At 48.8% G+C, this 15751-nt stretch overlaps 1 protein-coding gene across 4 annotated transcripts in view; it reads left to right on the top strand.

Annotated features, from left to right (window-relative positions):
* The window catches only part of LOC140398199 (serine/threonine-protein kinase SIK2-like), a 164965-nt gene that overhangs the window by 139248 nt on the left and 9966 nt on the right, over nt 1-15751 (top strand). For 3 of the 4 annotated variants that reach the window (XM_072486563.1, XM_072486564.1, XM_072486560.1), the window contains 4 exons: nt 5720-5948; nt 8560-8844; nt 14014-14174; nt 15285-15398. In XM_072486563.1, the coding sequence (XP_072342664.1) occupies nt 5720-5948; nt 8560-8844; nt 14014-14174; nt 15285-15398 (789 nt within the window). The remainder of the gene's footprint in view (nt 1-5719; nt 5949-8559; nt 8845-14013; nt 14175-15284; nt 15399-15751) is intronic. The other variant, XM_072486562.1, reaches the window with a different exon arrangement.

The following is a 15751-nucleotide window of genomic DNA, read 5'->3' on the forward strand; positions in this document are numbered from 1 at the left end:
ATCTTTAAATGGCAAGGCATTGTCTTGAGGGCAGGATGCAGCACCTTGCACTAAGTCAGCAGTCAGTGGGGTTTTTTTAAATTACAGGCGCCCCCGATTTGGCGCTCCTGTATCCGATAGATAACCCCAGCAAATGCAGCCACCAATTGTTGGTGCTTCAGCGATTCCTTTTACCCTTCTCATTTTTGTGTCATTTCAGTGAATGGTAGGTATTTCTGAAGGCAGTCTCTGCAATTATCACCTCCGTATACGGTGCCTGAACAAAAGTAGATTACAAAAGGTAGGCAGGGAGGAAGCCCATTCACACTAATCATAGCCCTTAACTGACTTTAAAGAGCCCTGAGGTTGTGATTCTGTAGTGGAGGGCATTATTAGCTCAGGTAGCTGTCTGGCTGCCTGCAACCTTCCAGATTAACGCAGATATAATTAGCTGTAACTTTTAAAAAAAACTGCGGTGCTAAATATTGCCTTGGGGGAGACGGACGTGACTCACAATGTGTTGAAACACTGGAATATGAAGATTTACGGTAGTTTTTCACACTTGCTGTCTCCTCTGCATCCTGCAGAAGAGAAATTCCCAACAGCGCACGCTCCTTTCCACCGGGAATTCACTCGAGTGCTGGGTGTGGGCGTTGGGGGAACGGTAGGCCCAGCGCCCTGCCTGTACTTGAATCTAATTACAGGATTCAGTTCCCTATGTACATGTTTGAGTGCGGCACAATTGTGGCATTGTCGGGAATTAACCATGCTTCCTTTTGTATCCATTATTATACTTGCTCCCCTGCCAAAGTAAGCCCAGCTTGTATATCCTCGTAATGAGATGCTGATGAGTTAGCGCTAATGCCGAGAGATGTTCGGAGGGGACGGCTGCAATCGAAGAGCCTGCACCCGCACAGCTGTGGTGGGCAAAATACCCTCCTCCTGTGCTGCGGTTTCTGTGAGCAATGGATGAAAGAACAGGCCAGTTAGCACAGCAGGGCGCAACCATCATTTTAAACCTATTAACTCTTTTAAAACCCAATGTTGGCGCATACTTCAGACATTTATAGACTTAATTTGATGATGACAAATGCAGGAGCTGCAGGATCAGTGCATCTGTCATTAACAATGGACTCTGGCATTTAATATGGATTCCTCCTGTGTTGCCAAGTGATGTAGAGCAGGTTTGTTCAACAAGGAAGGCTTTTATAAAGAACCAAGTTTAAAACTGTAGTTTTCTATGAATTCAGGTTATTGATGCCGTGCTTTACCAAGTGAATTAACTTGCAGTACGACAATGCAGTTTAATTTGGGATTGTGGCCCCACCTACAAACTTGCTTCCTTTCTGCAGGGGGCGGGTTACTGAGAGTTTGGGATACAGATTATAGGATAAATTCTGCACTTCCGGTGTGGAGCCCCATTAGAAGGGAGTGTGGGTTGGAGAATAGTTGCCAGTGATGTGACTTTACCTCTGATCTGCATTCTCCTTCCACTTAAGTCCAATTAGAGGAATGTATTGAACATTAAAATAACTCTTGCACTAAACAGTGTGCGTGGGGGAAAAAATACATGCATTTATATAGCACCTCTCATGAGCTCAGGGTGTCTCAACAAGTACTTTGTATTGAAGTGTGTTTACCGCTGTTAGTGTAGGAAACACATAGTAAACTCCTGCAAACAGCAACCTGCTAATGACTGGATAACCTGATTTATTTTTGTGATGTTGATTACGTGTTCAATATTGGCCAGGACACTGGGGATAAACGACTCCACTGCATTTCATTGAAATAATGCTTTGGTACCTTTATGCCCAGCTAAGAGGGCTGACTGGGGCTCGTTCAGTTGAATGTTTTCATCCGAGAAATGGCAGTGACAGTGCTGCACTCCCTCAGCTCTGCACTGGAGTGTCAGCAAAGAGTATTGAGCTCAAATCCTGGAGTGGCAGTCAAATCCAAACCCTCTGGCTCCAGAGCTGGGAGGACCAGAGCCGCCACTATTATTGGTACCAAGTACGTTATCCAGGACAATTTTGTCCTCGCCCAATGTCTGTGCAAGTGCGTTCCAGAGCAATCATTGGATTATGATCTAGAGTGGAGATCCAGGCTGATTTGTTACCCCTGTAACCCAGGGAGGATCTGTAGGCAATCCCATCGCCAACACAGATTGGCGATCGATTTGTGTATTTGATCTGTTTGAAAACTTGTCCAACAATCTATCCCCCACCCCCTTCAACAAATTTCTGACGACAATAAAATTCCCATTTGTGGAGCCATTTGCTGGGGGGGGGGGGGGGGGGGTAGTGCGCACTCTGAAATGTGCACCTCAGAAAGCCTGTCATCTGTAAGCAATTTTGACAAATATTTAACATCAAGAGATGAACTGACAAGTGACTTCTGATTTCATTGTTTTAAAATGTGAGGATGTCTGTGGGATTTGGATGGGGAGGGGGGAAAGCACATGTGGCATAGAACAAGAGTGCTCCATCTCATAAATGGTGAAAACAGAATTGCTGCTCCGGGAGGATGTGACTCAGACAAGGCATTCACTAATAAACTGAGAGAGAGAGGGAGGGAGCAAAACGGCAGACGGGCCTTTGGTATTTGCAGAATCTTCTGACTGAACACAGTGGCAGGACGTGTCCCAGTTCCCTGTGAGACTGTCTGAAAGCCATGTCTGCAACGGTTCAGAAATTTTAAGTGACACATTTCCTGGGGCCGATTTTGCCCCCGTGTTAGCCGTCGGCGAGAACGGCGTCCCGGGCGCAAAATATCGGCAGAGTGGGGAAACTCGATCCACACCAGCCCGATCGCATTTCCCGATTTTTGCATGCCCTCGCCGATGATGTAACGAGATTCCCACCCGGAAAGGGCGAGAACCTCATTTGCAATATATTTAAATACCTTGATATATAATTGGCAAGCACCCCTGCCATATGATCCCCCCCCCCCCCCCCCCCACCAAATCACTGAATATTCATACCAGCAAGGTTTACAACAGCTATTTAAAGGCATGAGTCAGTCGGGGTTCCCCAGGGTGGGTGGGCTCTCTGGGCAGTACCATGTGAGGGGTTCCCCCTTGTGTGTGGGGAAGAGGGGGTGCTGATGCCTATGAGGAGGATAATCACCATTTCAATTTCTGGGCCTGAAGGGGAGGGGGGGGGGGATCCCTGATGTTGGGAGGGGTGCGCTGCCCTGTTGTTGGCATTGTGGGGGGAGGGAAGCCCCATTGCTTGTGCTGTGGTGGTGGTGGGTCCCCGTGCTTGGGAGGGGTGTGGCCTCCATGTCCATAGGGAAGAGCTGGGAGCCTCTTTACTTTCAGTGCTGATTGGGGTGGTCTTTTAAGATGGATGGGACCCCGATTTCTGTGGAGCCGGCGTCGCTGGACTGATGGCGTAAATCCCGGGCGAAATTTTGCGACCCCCCGCCGGGTCGGAGAATCGCCGGGGGCTGGCGTGAATCCCGCCCCCGCCGGTTGCCGAATTCTCTGGCACCGGATATTCAGTGGGGGCGGGAATCGCGCCGCGCCGGTTGGCCCCCCCCCGCGATTCTCCGGCCCAGATGGGATGAAGTCCCGCCGCTAAAATGCCTGTCCCGCCGGCGTAAATTAAACCACCTACCTTACCGGCGGGACAAGGCGGCGCGGGCGGGCTCCAGGATCCTGGGGGGGGCGCGGGGCGATCTGGCCCCGGGGGGTGCCCCCACGGTGGCCTGGCCCGCGATCGGGGCCCACCGATCCGCGGGCGGGCCTGTGCCGTGGGGGCACTCTTTCCCTTCCGCCTCCACCATGGTCTCCACCATGGCGGAGGCAGAAGAGACTCCCTGCACTGCGCATGCGTGGGAATGCTGTCAGCGGCCGCTGACGCTCCCGCGCATGCGCCACCCGGAGATGTCATTTCCGCACCAGCTGGCGGGGCACCAAAGGCCTTTTCCGCCAGCTGGCGGGGCGGAAATTCGTCCGGCGCCGACCTAGCCCCTCAAGGTTGGGGCTCGGCCCCCAAAGATGCGGAGCATTCCGCACCTTTGGGGTGGCGCGATGCCCGTCTGATTTGCGCCGTTTTGGGCGCCAGTCGGCGGACATCGCGCCGTTTCTGGAGAATTTCGCCCCACGTCCACTTTCTTTCTCAAACTGCCTGGAAATCTGGACGAAAAACTCGGCTGTGCAGCTGAAGAGCTCGTTGCTGGTTTTCAGTCAGAGCGTGACACTCTGGAAAAAATATGGGAACATTACACCTTCTACTTCAGCACCCATTTTCCGTTCCTCCAATATCCTTCCGTTTTGTAATAAGCTATTGCAACTGCAGGCCCCTGTAGTTTTCTAAATGTGTTTATATTCTTGGATCTTTACCGGAGAACACCCAATTGTAGAAACAGTTAAAGGGAAGATAGACTGATAAATGAGGGAGAAAGAATAGAAGGATATACTGACAGGTTTAAATGAAGAGGGATAGGGGGAGGATTGTGTGCAGCATAAATTCCACAAGGACCAGCTGGGCCATATAATCTGATTCCGTGCTCCGCATGCTGTGATCGGTGCTAATGTGGGCGGCAGGGTAGCACAGTGGTTAGCACTGTTGCTTCACAGCACCAGGGTCCTGGGTTTGATTCCCAGTGTGGGTCACTGTCTGTGCGGAGTCTGCATGTTCTCCCCGTGTCTGCGTGGGTTTCTTCCGGGTGCTCCGAGTTTCCTCCCACAAGTCCCAAAAGACGTGCTTGTTTGGTAATTTGGACTTTCCGAATTCTCCCTCCGTGTACCCGAACAGGCGCCAGAATGTGGCCACTGGGGATTGAAAGGCATGAGTCACCTCCGCACCTTCAGGGGCTAGGCCAGCGGCGGAGTGGTTTGCGCCGCGCCGGCCGGCGCGGAAGGGACTTGGCGCCACACCAACCGGCGCCAAAGGGCCTCTGCCAGCCGGCGCGAGTTGGCGCATGCGCGGGAGCGCCAGCTTGTGCTGGCGTCATCCCAGCGCATGCACAGGGGGGGCTCATCTCCGCGTCGGCCATCGCGGAGGAATAGCAGCCGATGCGGAGGAATAGATTACCCCCACGGCACAGGCCCGCCCGCGGATCGGTGGGCCCCAATCGCGGGCCAGGCCACCGTGGGGGCACCTCCCGGAGCCAGATCCCCCCACGCAGCCAGGTCCCGCCAATAAGTACCTGTTGTAATTTACGCCGGTGGGTCCGGCCTAAAACGGGCGGTCACCCGGCCCATTGCGGGCCGGAGAATCGCCGGGGGGGTGGGGGGAGAGGGGGGGGGATGACGTTGCCGGTGCGGCGCGATTCCCGCCCCTGCCAAATCCCCGGCGCCGGAGAACTCGGCAGGCGGCGGGGGCGGGATTCACGCCGCTCCCCGGCGGTTCTCAACCGGGGGGGGGGGGAGGAGTATCCCGCCCAATATATCCCAGATATAAAAACAGAAAATGCTGGAAAGGCTCCGAGCTCTGAAAAAGAGTCATTCAGGCTCCAAACATTAACTCTCCACCGATGCTGCGGGACCTGCTCAGCCTTTCCAGAATTTTCCGTTTTTATTTCAGATTTCTAGCATCTGCAGTATTTTGTTTCCACAATATATCCCAGGTTGTTTAAAACTGAAAGATATACAGTTGAGGCTGGATTCCCCAGCTGGGAAAATCAGCGAAGGGGCTAGTTAGCGTGTTTGTTGGACAGTAATTTGCCAAGCTTCCAAAAGTCTCGTCAAGAAGATGTTGTATAAGATAACTAACCCGTTGGCCTAATTCCACAGGTCAATGGTTGTCTCCTGGACCCTCTGCCTCCTGTAATAGCAAGGAAGGGATGCCCATCATCTCCTAGCAATATGATGGAGACTTCCATCGATGAGGGGATAGAGACAGAGGATGACTCCGAAGAGGATCCTGCTCAGGTGTACGAATCATTTCAGGCAATGCGCTGTGGCCAGAGGCGGCACACTCTCGCCGAAGTAACCAACCAGCCAATGGTGATGCCAAACACAGGTAGGAAGGTCTTATGGTATTTATTTCTCCTTTTATCTCATCCTCTGCTCAAGAGGTTCACTCCATCTGAGGTACAGTTCTCAAGACTGGCCCTTGGATATTCTTTGAGTTGATTCCCTTATTTCCTATTTTGTCATTATCATTTTTGGTCCAAGGATCCTTAATGGACGTATACTTTTGAGTGGAGCAGAGGAAGTGAGGAACTCAAAAGTTTCAAAATAATCGACTGTGTTATGGAGGTTTAACTTTTGAACAGAAGAACTCAGACCATCTGGCACCCGAGAGATCAGAGAGATTTAGTTTGATTGGCTGGCTGGCAGTCAATGGATTGGCCAAGGACTGTATTCTGCCTGGCAACAGAACCAGCTGGGGGTTTTCAGAGGACCCAGCATATCTCGCTCTTGCACTCTTTCTCTCTCTCTCGCTCTCTGTCTCTCTCTCTCTCACTCTTCTCGCTCTCGGTCGCTCTCCCTCTCCCTCCACCTAGAGGCTTAGACTGAAGAAAGATCTAACTGGAAAACATCCATTAGAAACAGAGTCTCTTATCCTTTTCCTTTTAGTGGTATTTTTTACACCCCTCTTTGTTTGTCTTGTGGATGTATGTAGAGGGTGGAGTGTGTTTAACGAGGTGGGGATTAGAAATTAGATAATAGTTAACCAGTTTAATTTGTTGCCTACATAATCCTAGTTATTGTTAATTGATTGTGTTTAAATTTACAAACCTGGTGACTGTAGTTATTGAGTAGACGGAGACCAAAGACTTCGGTATTTTTAAAGTTAAGAGTTAATTTCAATTTGTTGCGAGTCTGGGTCAACTGGGGCTGAAATTGACCGTGTCCTAGCCCAGGGTGTCATAACACTGTTTTATAATTGTGACTCTGATAATTGGCAAAGCGGGCAGCACGGTGGCGCAGTGGTTAGCACTGCTGCCTCGCGGGCTCGATCCCGGCCCCGGGTCACTGTCCGTGTAGAGTTTGCACATTCTCCCCGTGTCTGCGTGGGTCTTACCCCCACAACCCAAAAAGATGTGCAGGGTAGGTGAATTGGCCACGCTAAATTACCCCTTAATTGGAAAATTGGGTACTCTTTAAAAAAAAAAATTAAAAGGTAATTGGCAAAGGAACCAGACGTCAGAAGAGGAGCCTTTTGTTAATGCAGCAAGTTGTTACGATCTGAAATGCACTGTCTGATGGGCGGATAGAAGGAAAGTCAATTGTAACTTTGGAATTTCATATATACTTGAAAGGGAAATATTTTCAGGGTGATGAGGAGAAAGCAGGGGGTGTGGAACTAATAGGATTTCTCAAATATCCAGCACAGGAAGGATGGGCCGAATGGCCCTCATCTGTCTTGTATCATTCTGTTTAATTTCAGATTCCGCCTACTGCAAGTAAGCATAGGTCTGGAATTGCGTTTGCTCCATTTTTCCCAGTTAATGTTATTTTTAAATTTAGAGTACCCAATTCATTTTTTCCAATTAAGGATCAATTTAGCGTGGCCAATCCACCTAACCTGTACATCTTTGGGTTGTGGGGGCGAAACCCACGCAAACACGGGGAGAATGTGCAAACTGCACACGGACAGTGACCGGGGCCGGGATCGAACCTGGGTCCTTGGCGCCGTGAGGCAGCAGTGCTACCCACTGCGCCACCGTGCTGCCCTCAGTTAATGTTATTGTTGATGTTGAGACTAAGATTGAACACGAGCAGCATTGGAATTGACCTAGAGGTCAATGATTTAATCAGATCACCAATTCATCTTGCTGTCCCAGTGCTAATATTTCCATTTCCGTTCTTGAGGCCTTCCTGAAACAGATTGAGGTCTGTGTACGCTGATCTGATACCACAGAAACCACCTCCCGCCCTCCCCCCTGACCTTATTGATGGTATTCCCAGTCTTGCCTGCTTGCCCACTTCTGGTTGGCGTGGACAGACTTACTTGCTTAAAGCCAAGTGTGAATTTTCTTTCAATTAAATCTCCCACTACACATACCCAAAGTCTATTGCGCTCCTGTCTGTTGGCTTGGGTTATGCTTTATATTTTTAAACCCCTCGCCCATTGCCATGACCACATTGGACCTAAGGAATGGGGCAGCAATTCCTCAAACCCAACATTGGTAAGGCTTTCATGATGATAACTGGGGCAGAGACTTAATTCCACCATTAATATTTTGGTGGGTGTATCTAGTACACATCATCAGGGGCTGTTTAGCACAGGGCTAAATCGCTGGCTTCGAAAGCAGACCAAGGCAGACCAGCAGCACGGTTCAATTCCCGTACCAGCCTCCCCGAACAGGCGCCGGAATGTGGCGACTAGGGGCTTTTCACAGTAACTTCATTTGAAGCCTACTCGTGACAATAAGCAATTTTCATTTCATTTCATCAGTAAAGGCAGCAAAATACTGGGAAGTGACAACAGAAGGACTTCTTACAGTGGCTCGGAGGCCTTACTGATAAAATTAGCAGCTGTTTTGTTCTGTTATTCATTCATTGCAAAGTTACAAGAACTTTTGGGCTGAGTCAACAGGGTTTGAGGCTGTGCCACTGACTGGATTTAATTGAGCCGACAGCTTTCTCTTGTCCTAACCATTGTATTTTTTGCCCCATCGCAGGGAACTTGTTCACCGTAGGGAACAATCCACCCTTGGGGAGTGTCGATTCAGAATACGACATGGGATTGATGCACAGTGAGCTCAATATCCTGGAGGACACGCCGTCTCTGAAGGAGGTGGTACTTGTCAACCAACCTGCGGCAAGGATGACCCCACCGCTGATTGGCATCAGGCCACCCAACCCGGCGATGGAGGCACTGGCATCCCAGAAACGCGAGGTGCACAACCGGTCGCCAGTCAGCTTCCGGGAAGGTCGAAGAGCTTCTGATACATCTTTAACTCAAGGTGGCTACCTACCGTGCGCCTGTTATCTTCCGCATATGCGTGTGTGAGTGCTGTGTCGATAATACCTTGCTACACCACAGCAATTTGAGACTCTTGTGAAATAAATGTGGTGAAAGGCTAACCGATTGGGTCGAGACCCCAATGTCGGGAGAATTTCTGGACCCCATTCCTGCATTGGTATCGAATGCCCAACTTGGCATGTCGAATTATAGGCTAGGGTGCGGTCTAAGCAGACGCCCTCCCAATGGCAATCATGCCGTCCGACATGGAAATTACTCCCTCAAAGCGGGAGCCCCCGTAAAAGGCACCAGAGAGGATATAAAAAGCCAAAAGGGACGCCTGGAGGTGGGAACGTGTTGGCACACCGGCCTGCGTTGGGGAATTGTGGACCTGCCCACCTCTGGTCACACCTCTTCATGCGATTAAGAAAAAGTTCTGCCCACTGAGCACTACTCTGTTGTGGTATGTGGGACACTCCTAAATATCAGCAGGATGATGGTGCAAACTGTCCAGCTGGCCTGTCCTACCAGGCGTAGAAACTGCATCTAACGGCCACCAAAATGATCCCAGAGCTTTAGCCTCCGTCATTTTCCTTGAAAGACCATCCCGGGTATTAAATGGTATGTTGGCCGTCGTATCACAGAATCATAGAAAAATGCAGTGCAGGGAAGGCTCTTCGGCCCATCGAGTCTGCACCGTCGCGTGAAAGGCACCTGATTTGCCAATCCTAATCCCATCGAGGCCCATAGCCTTGAACGTTATGACGTGGCCAAGTGCTCATCCAGGTACATTTTAAAGGGTGTGAGGTAACCCGCCTCTACCACCCTCCCAGGCAGTGCGTTCCAGACCATCACCACCCTCTGGGTAAAAGGTTTTTCCTCTAATCCCCCGAACCTCCTTCCCCTCACATTGAACTTGTGTCTCCTTGTCCCCCCTGAATCTCCCGCCCCTCGCTTTGAACTTGTGTCCCCTCACAACTGACCCTTCAAAGAAGGGAAACAGCTGTTCCCTAACTACCCTGTCCATGCCCCTCATAATCATGTACAGCGCGAGGATTTCGAGTACAGGAGCAGGGATGTCTTGCTGCAATTATACAGGGCCCTGGTAAGACCACAGCTGGAGTATTGTGTGCAGTTTTGGTCTCCTTATCTGAGGAAGGATGTTCTTGCTCTAGAGGGAGTGCAGCGAAGGTTTACCAGACTGATTCCTGGGACTGAGCTATGAGGAGAGATTGAGTCAGTTAGGATTATATAGGCAGGAGTTCAAAAGAATGAGGGGTGATCTCATAGAAACCTATAAAGTTCTAACTGTACTAGACAGGGTAGATGCAGGAAGGGATGTTCCTGATGGTGGAGGAGTCCAGAACCAGGGGTCGCAATCTGAGAACACACGGTAGACCATTTAAGACAGAGATGAGGAGAAATTTCTTCACCCAGAGAGTAGTTGAGGTCAAAACATTGCATGTTTTCAAGAAGGAATTCGATACAACATTTGAGGCAAAAGGTATCAAAGGATTGGGGGGGGGGGGGGGGGGGGGGGGGAAGGAGGGGGGGGAGGAGGGAGAGGGGGAATGCGGGATTAGGCTTTTGAGTTGGATGATCAGCCATGATCATAATGAATGGTGGTGCAGGCTTGAAGGCCGAATGGCCTCCCTGCTCCTATTTTCTATGTTTCTATCAAAGTGGCTGATGAAGTATCTGGACTCAGTCCTGCACTGAGCAGTTTGTATTTAAGTCCCCTTGTCTCGTGGTCATAATTTAGCTTAAAATATTGCTCAGGGTAAATTTCTTGCCCTCTTGGTATACAGTCTTCCATTTTACTTGGGGTAGCCACACTGCTGATAGACCAGCCAGCCTTCTCCATCTCCTCTCGTCACTCACCCATTCCTCTTCCAATTCGGGTGTCTCGCCATCCTGTCTTTCCATCTGGCATTGGGCCATCCTCTTCTCCTTCCTGGCAGCCCCAGCTCCCTCATCCACCTCTCCCCATTTCTCCTCTCTCTCTGAGATGACCATACTACTTCAATCTCTTCTGGGCTGCTCTCTTCAATGCTCCCAAAACCTTCACTGACCCACTGAGGTGCTGTTTCCTGTTCTTGTCCTTTTGTGTCGTCCCATATTATGCATTTTAGCATCCGCATCTCATTAATACCCAGCCAGTGTTAGTCTCAGGATAGCTGCCTGTATCAAGCATATTTCCCTCGGGAAATTCCAGTTTGCAATCTACTTCCTGACTTGATCCCATACAGAAACAGGGAAGAAATGATGAATCTGCAAGGTATATTGGGGTTGGAGTACTGTGCAGGCTGGGACAGCCTGTTGAATTGCCATGGAAAAGGTGCAACATAGATTGTATAACAAAAGGAACAGAAAGATTAGATAAAGAAATGCTCGGCCTATATTCAGTGGAGCAGGGAAGATTCAGCCAGAGGTTCATAGACCTGTACAAAATTGGGAAAGGATTTGAGACGGTAAACAGCAAAGAGTTATTTGCACTGGTCGGTGAATCATGGAATAAAAAAATTAGAGCCATACCTTTCAGGAATGAACACGTCTATACACAAAGGGTGGTAGAGGTTTGAAATTCCCTTCCGCCACAGGCGGCACAGTGGTTAGCACTGCTGCCTCACCAAACAGGCTAAACAGCCAGTCACATTGACGAATTCTCACAGACAACAAACCAAGAAATAAAAAAGGTTTATCCTTCACTTTTAATAACATTATGCAGAGCGAAATATATACATGGAATTAAGGTACAAGCTGAAATATGGTGAACAAGTTTTTAAAATAATCGTTTGGCAATGATTGTGATTTAGTACGCCATTAAAAGCCTAGTTACACTTCATCCAACAAGGCTTAACACTTTTGGTGTTTTTAAATAATGATGGATGTAAAAAGTGGAGGTTCACGTCAGATCAGTGATTTCTAATTAATTACCACCTGCGAGGGTTTCAACACTGCGCCCCGTGGAGATACAAGGAGTCACTGACCGTAACTTCTGGATTTCCGTGTTTAATTATGCATGTATGGACACCAGAGGTTGCTATCAGTTTCACAAGGCAAGACATGAGAATGCTGACAGTTTCACTGTCATTGTAACAACAAAATACACTCCATTATCATCATCTCTACATGAGGCAGCCAGTTTCTTCCTCTGCTTTGTCATCCGCTGGGTCGCACTCTGATATTTTTGTAAGAAAGATGTTACGTGACAGGTCACTGGCAGGACTAAGGAGTTTAAGTGGGACATTGCCCCTCCATTCGCATTGAATGGAAGCAGCCTCCTGGACATTTCCAGAGGTCTGAGCTCTGGTCTCCCGTTGACCAGGGGTCGATCGTATTATAAAGTTGCAAGTCAAAAAAGCAGGCCATTCAACCCAGTAGATCTGTGTCTATGTTTATGCAGCACATTAACTTCCTCCTGCCCTCCTTCATCTCGCCCTATCACTGCACCCTCCCATCTCTTTCGGCTTCAAGTGTTTGTCGAGCTTCCCTTTTCAATTAATCTGTGGCACTCATCTCAACTACTCTTTGTGAGCTCCACGTTCTAACCCTATTGGATTTATTAATGACGATCTTATGTTTATAACCCCTAATTCTTGCTTCGCCCACAAGTGGAAATATCTTCTCTCGGTATTGTAAATGTGAGAACTCCTAATTTGTGGTTTGTGGTGCGATGAAATGACAGGCATTTCCTTCGCCTTACTGCCCACTTCGATGTAAATTTGATTTCAATTCCTAAATAACACCAGCTCTTGCCTAACTACACATAGTTTATTTGACATATTATCACTATAACCTTTGACAAAGCACTTTATATATTAGCAAATCACTTTGAACAGTGTTACAAAGGCAAGCGGAGTAGTTTTTTCACATAACAACACCCATTTCACTCTGGTGGTGTTGGTTGAGTGTGGCATGTTGCCAGGAGAACACTCTGCCCTTTGAACGGTGGCGGTGTGGAACCTTTTACGCCCACTTAAATGTGGGAAACGGCCAACAGAGGGCTGCTCGGTGCCGAGGACCCGGCTTCGATCCTGGCCCCGGGTCACTGTCGTGTGGAGTTTGCACATTCTCCCCGTGTCTGTTGTGGGTCACCCCCCCACAACCCAAAAAGATGTGCAGGGTGGGTGGATTGGCCATGCTAAATTGCCCCTTAATTAGGAAAAAAAAGAATTGGGAAAAGGCCATTGTTTTAATTGCTCTCAACAATACATGTTCCGCTGAAGTGTCAGTGTGGCTTGTGTGTGCTCCAACCCTGGAGTGAGCTTCAGACCTTAATCTTCTGACTCGGAGCCAAACATGCTGTCAACTGAGCTATGCTGCCAGGATAACTCTTTTCAGATAAAATAATGTGATCAGACTTGCTGTGAAGTATTTGCTCCCGTATCAGTAGTGTTCAACCAAAAAGATTGTATGTTGTTGTATAGCCTGTTGCTTTGGAGAAGTGCGGTTTGCAAAAGTGCAGTAACAGAAGCGTCGAAAATAGAAAGCTACATGTAAACGGTGACTGTGGACCAGTGGTTTGAGCTGAAACAGGTTGCTTATAACAGGAACAAATGGAGAGGGAGGTAACACATTCTCGCTGAGAGCTGCATTGTCCCTGAGAATTGGATTCATTTTTGTCAGGAGGCTTTATATTTTCCCCTTTGTTGAAAAGTGTATGGTTTGGTTCAGTTGGTAATGACCCTATCTCTTCGTCATAGGTTTCTGGGGTCATGCCTTGCTGTAAGAGAGAAAACTATTGTAGCATTCCCTCCATCTGTGGCAAAGTGTCTGACAGCCGCAGCGGCCCAGCTACTGCATGGCACACACTTCCTCGCAATACGAAGGCAAAAAAAAAATCCCGAATTGAACCACAACCTTGGGTCCAAGATAAGCGATTCCTCATTTAAAAGAAGCGTTGTTTTCTTTTGTGAATTTGAAGAGAATATCCATTGCACTTTCTACGTCCTGTTTTTCCCCCTCTCAGCCAGAGAGTTGTCGGGATCTGGGAGACCCACGTGAGCAGGCGGCAGAAGTAGGTCTGTAAATAATTTTAAGAGGCAGTCAGGCAAGGTACTGGTGGCTCAGTGGCCTCCTTTTGTGTTGTTGTAAGTTTCTATGATTCTATTCTTCTATGATTCGAACTGTGCAGAGGACTCCAATTGACCCCCATTTCTTCAACTAGGTATCGTAGCCTTCCGCCAGCACCTTCAGAATCTAGCCAGGACCAAAGGAATTCTGGAGCTCAACAAGGTACAGATGTTGTACGAACAGTTGGGTTCAGATGAAGATCCTGACGTGTTCCCGGCAGCACATTTACAAGGCCTCCTCACCAACCACCACCAGGTAAACTCTCCTGCCAAAGGTTCATGGTTAAAAGACATTATTAGAGTACTTGAGAAGATGTGAGATTAGATGTATTTTCAATGACTGGGCGGGCCTAATAACATCTGAGAAACAATGGGTGGGATTTCCTGTCCGTTCCTGCCGGTGGGATGTTCCAGGTCCACACATGGCAAACTCTCCCCCCCACCCCCCCCCCCCCCCCCCCAACCCCCCAACCCACCACCACCACCAGCACCGCCGCCGCCATGGGTTTCCCGGCGGCGAAGGGTACGAACAATGGGAGACCCCGTTGTGAGCAGCGGTACCAGATGATCAGCCTCCGCCAAACAGGCTGCGGGGGCAGAACCTCGCCCAATAAGTTAGAAATGGTTCTGTCCCATCTTCTGATGTGTTTACCACAGTTAATTTATTCATTCTACATTGGATGAGGATCTAGGAACAGTAACAAACCCAATTGGGGGGTGGTTCCGGCCCCATCACTGTGGAAAGTTCTCATCCGATTGCCTGCTCTTCGCATTGTGCGGGCTTCTCTCCAAAACTGGCGAGAGAGGCACTTCCCCAAGCTGTTATCGCATGTTGTACAATCATTTGTTTCTCCACATGACCCCTCAGAAAGTGAGCTGGGAGATGTGGTGACCTCCTGTGCTTTAAACCTCACCCCATTCTCCCTTTATTACACCGGATTGTTTTTTACATTCCTGCTGATGGAGCATCTCTCCGTTCAGTCCCTTTATTATTTCTGTGGCACGTCGATCTCTCGATCTCTGACCCTGCCTCTATTGACTCGAGCTCTGCTTCGAATTTCTCCCTCCCTCCCAGCCTGTAAAAGACCTCTCCGAATCCAGGTCATCCAAGTACACTTTTAATCCCCTCTCATAGACTCCGCATCCACCACCTCGTCTGCAAGGTGGACTGAGATGGGGTTTTTTCTGTGTTACGGGCACTACACCATTACCTGTTCAGTAAATTTAAATGTTAAACCATGAAACCATCACCTTGCACTTCTGATTGAATTTATCAGTGCCATGTCAGCTGTAACTGCAAATTAGATAGGGCAGAATTTACCAGACTTTGCAACAAAACAAATCACTACCATGACTTTTATTGTAGGATGAAGTTTCTCGTCAGCAAGAAAATGTAGCATTATACCCTAATGGAGTCCATCCACACATGCTCTCGCGACGCCAGAGCCTAGAAACGCACTATTTGCAACATCGATTACCGGTATAAGTATTTTGACTCTCGGATTTTAATTGCAAGGCGGTGCATTTAGTTAAAAATAAACAAAACCTAATAGAGGTTCTGGATGCATTCATTCGTAAAAAAGTAGCGGTCAGTAATTCAGTGGATGAGGTGCCATTATGCTACACTCCAGAAAAGACTTCTGGGTGCTGCGCCAAAAGTCTGTTAAATTTTGGGCGTGTGTTAGCCCTTTGTGAAGCAATGTCCATTTGGCATTGAAGGGCGGGAGTTAACTAATAGGGAACAAAGTCCCATAGCGAGCGCGTTTAGCCGCATGTTTCCCGGCGCTCAAAGCGTTGAGAAATAAAACGTCACCCGGGTTAGAGGGCCTCAGC

This window comes from Scyliorhinus torazame, chromosome 21 (assembly GCF_047496885.1).
Source record: "Scyliorhinus torazame isolate Kashiwa2021f chromosome 21, sScyTor2.1, whole genome shotgun sequence".
Taxonomy (NCBI): domain Eukaryota; kingdom Metazoa; phylum Chordata; class Chondrichthyes; order Carcharhiniformes; family Scyliorhinidae; genus Scyliorhinus; species Scyliorhinus torazame.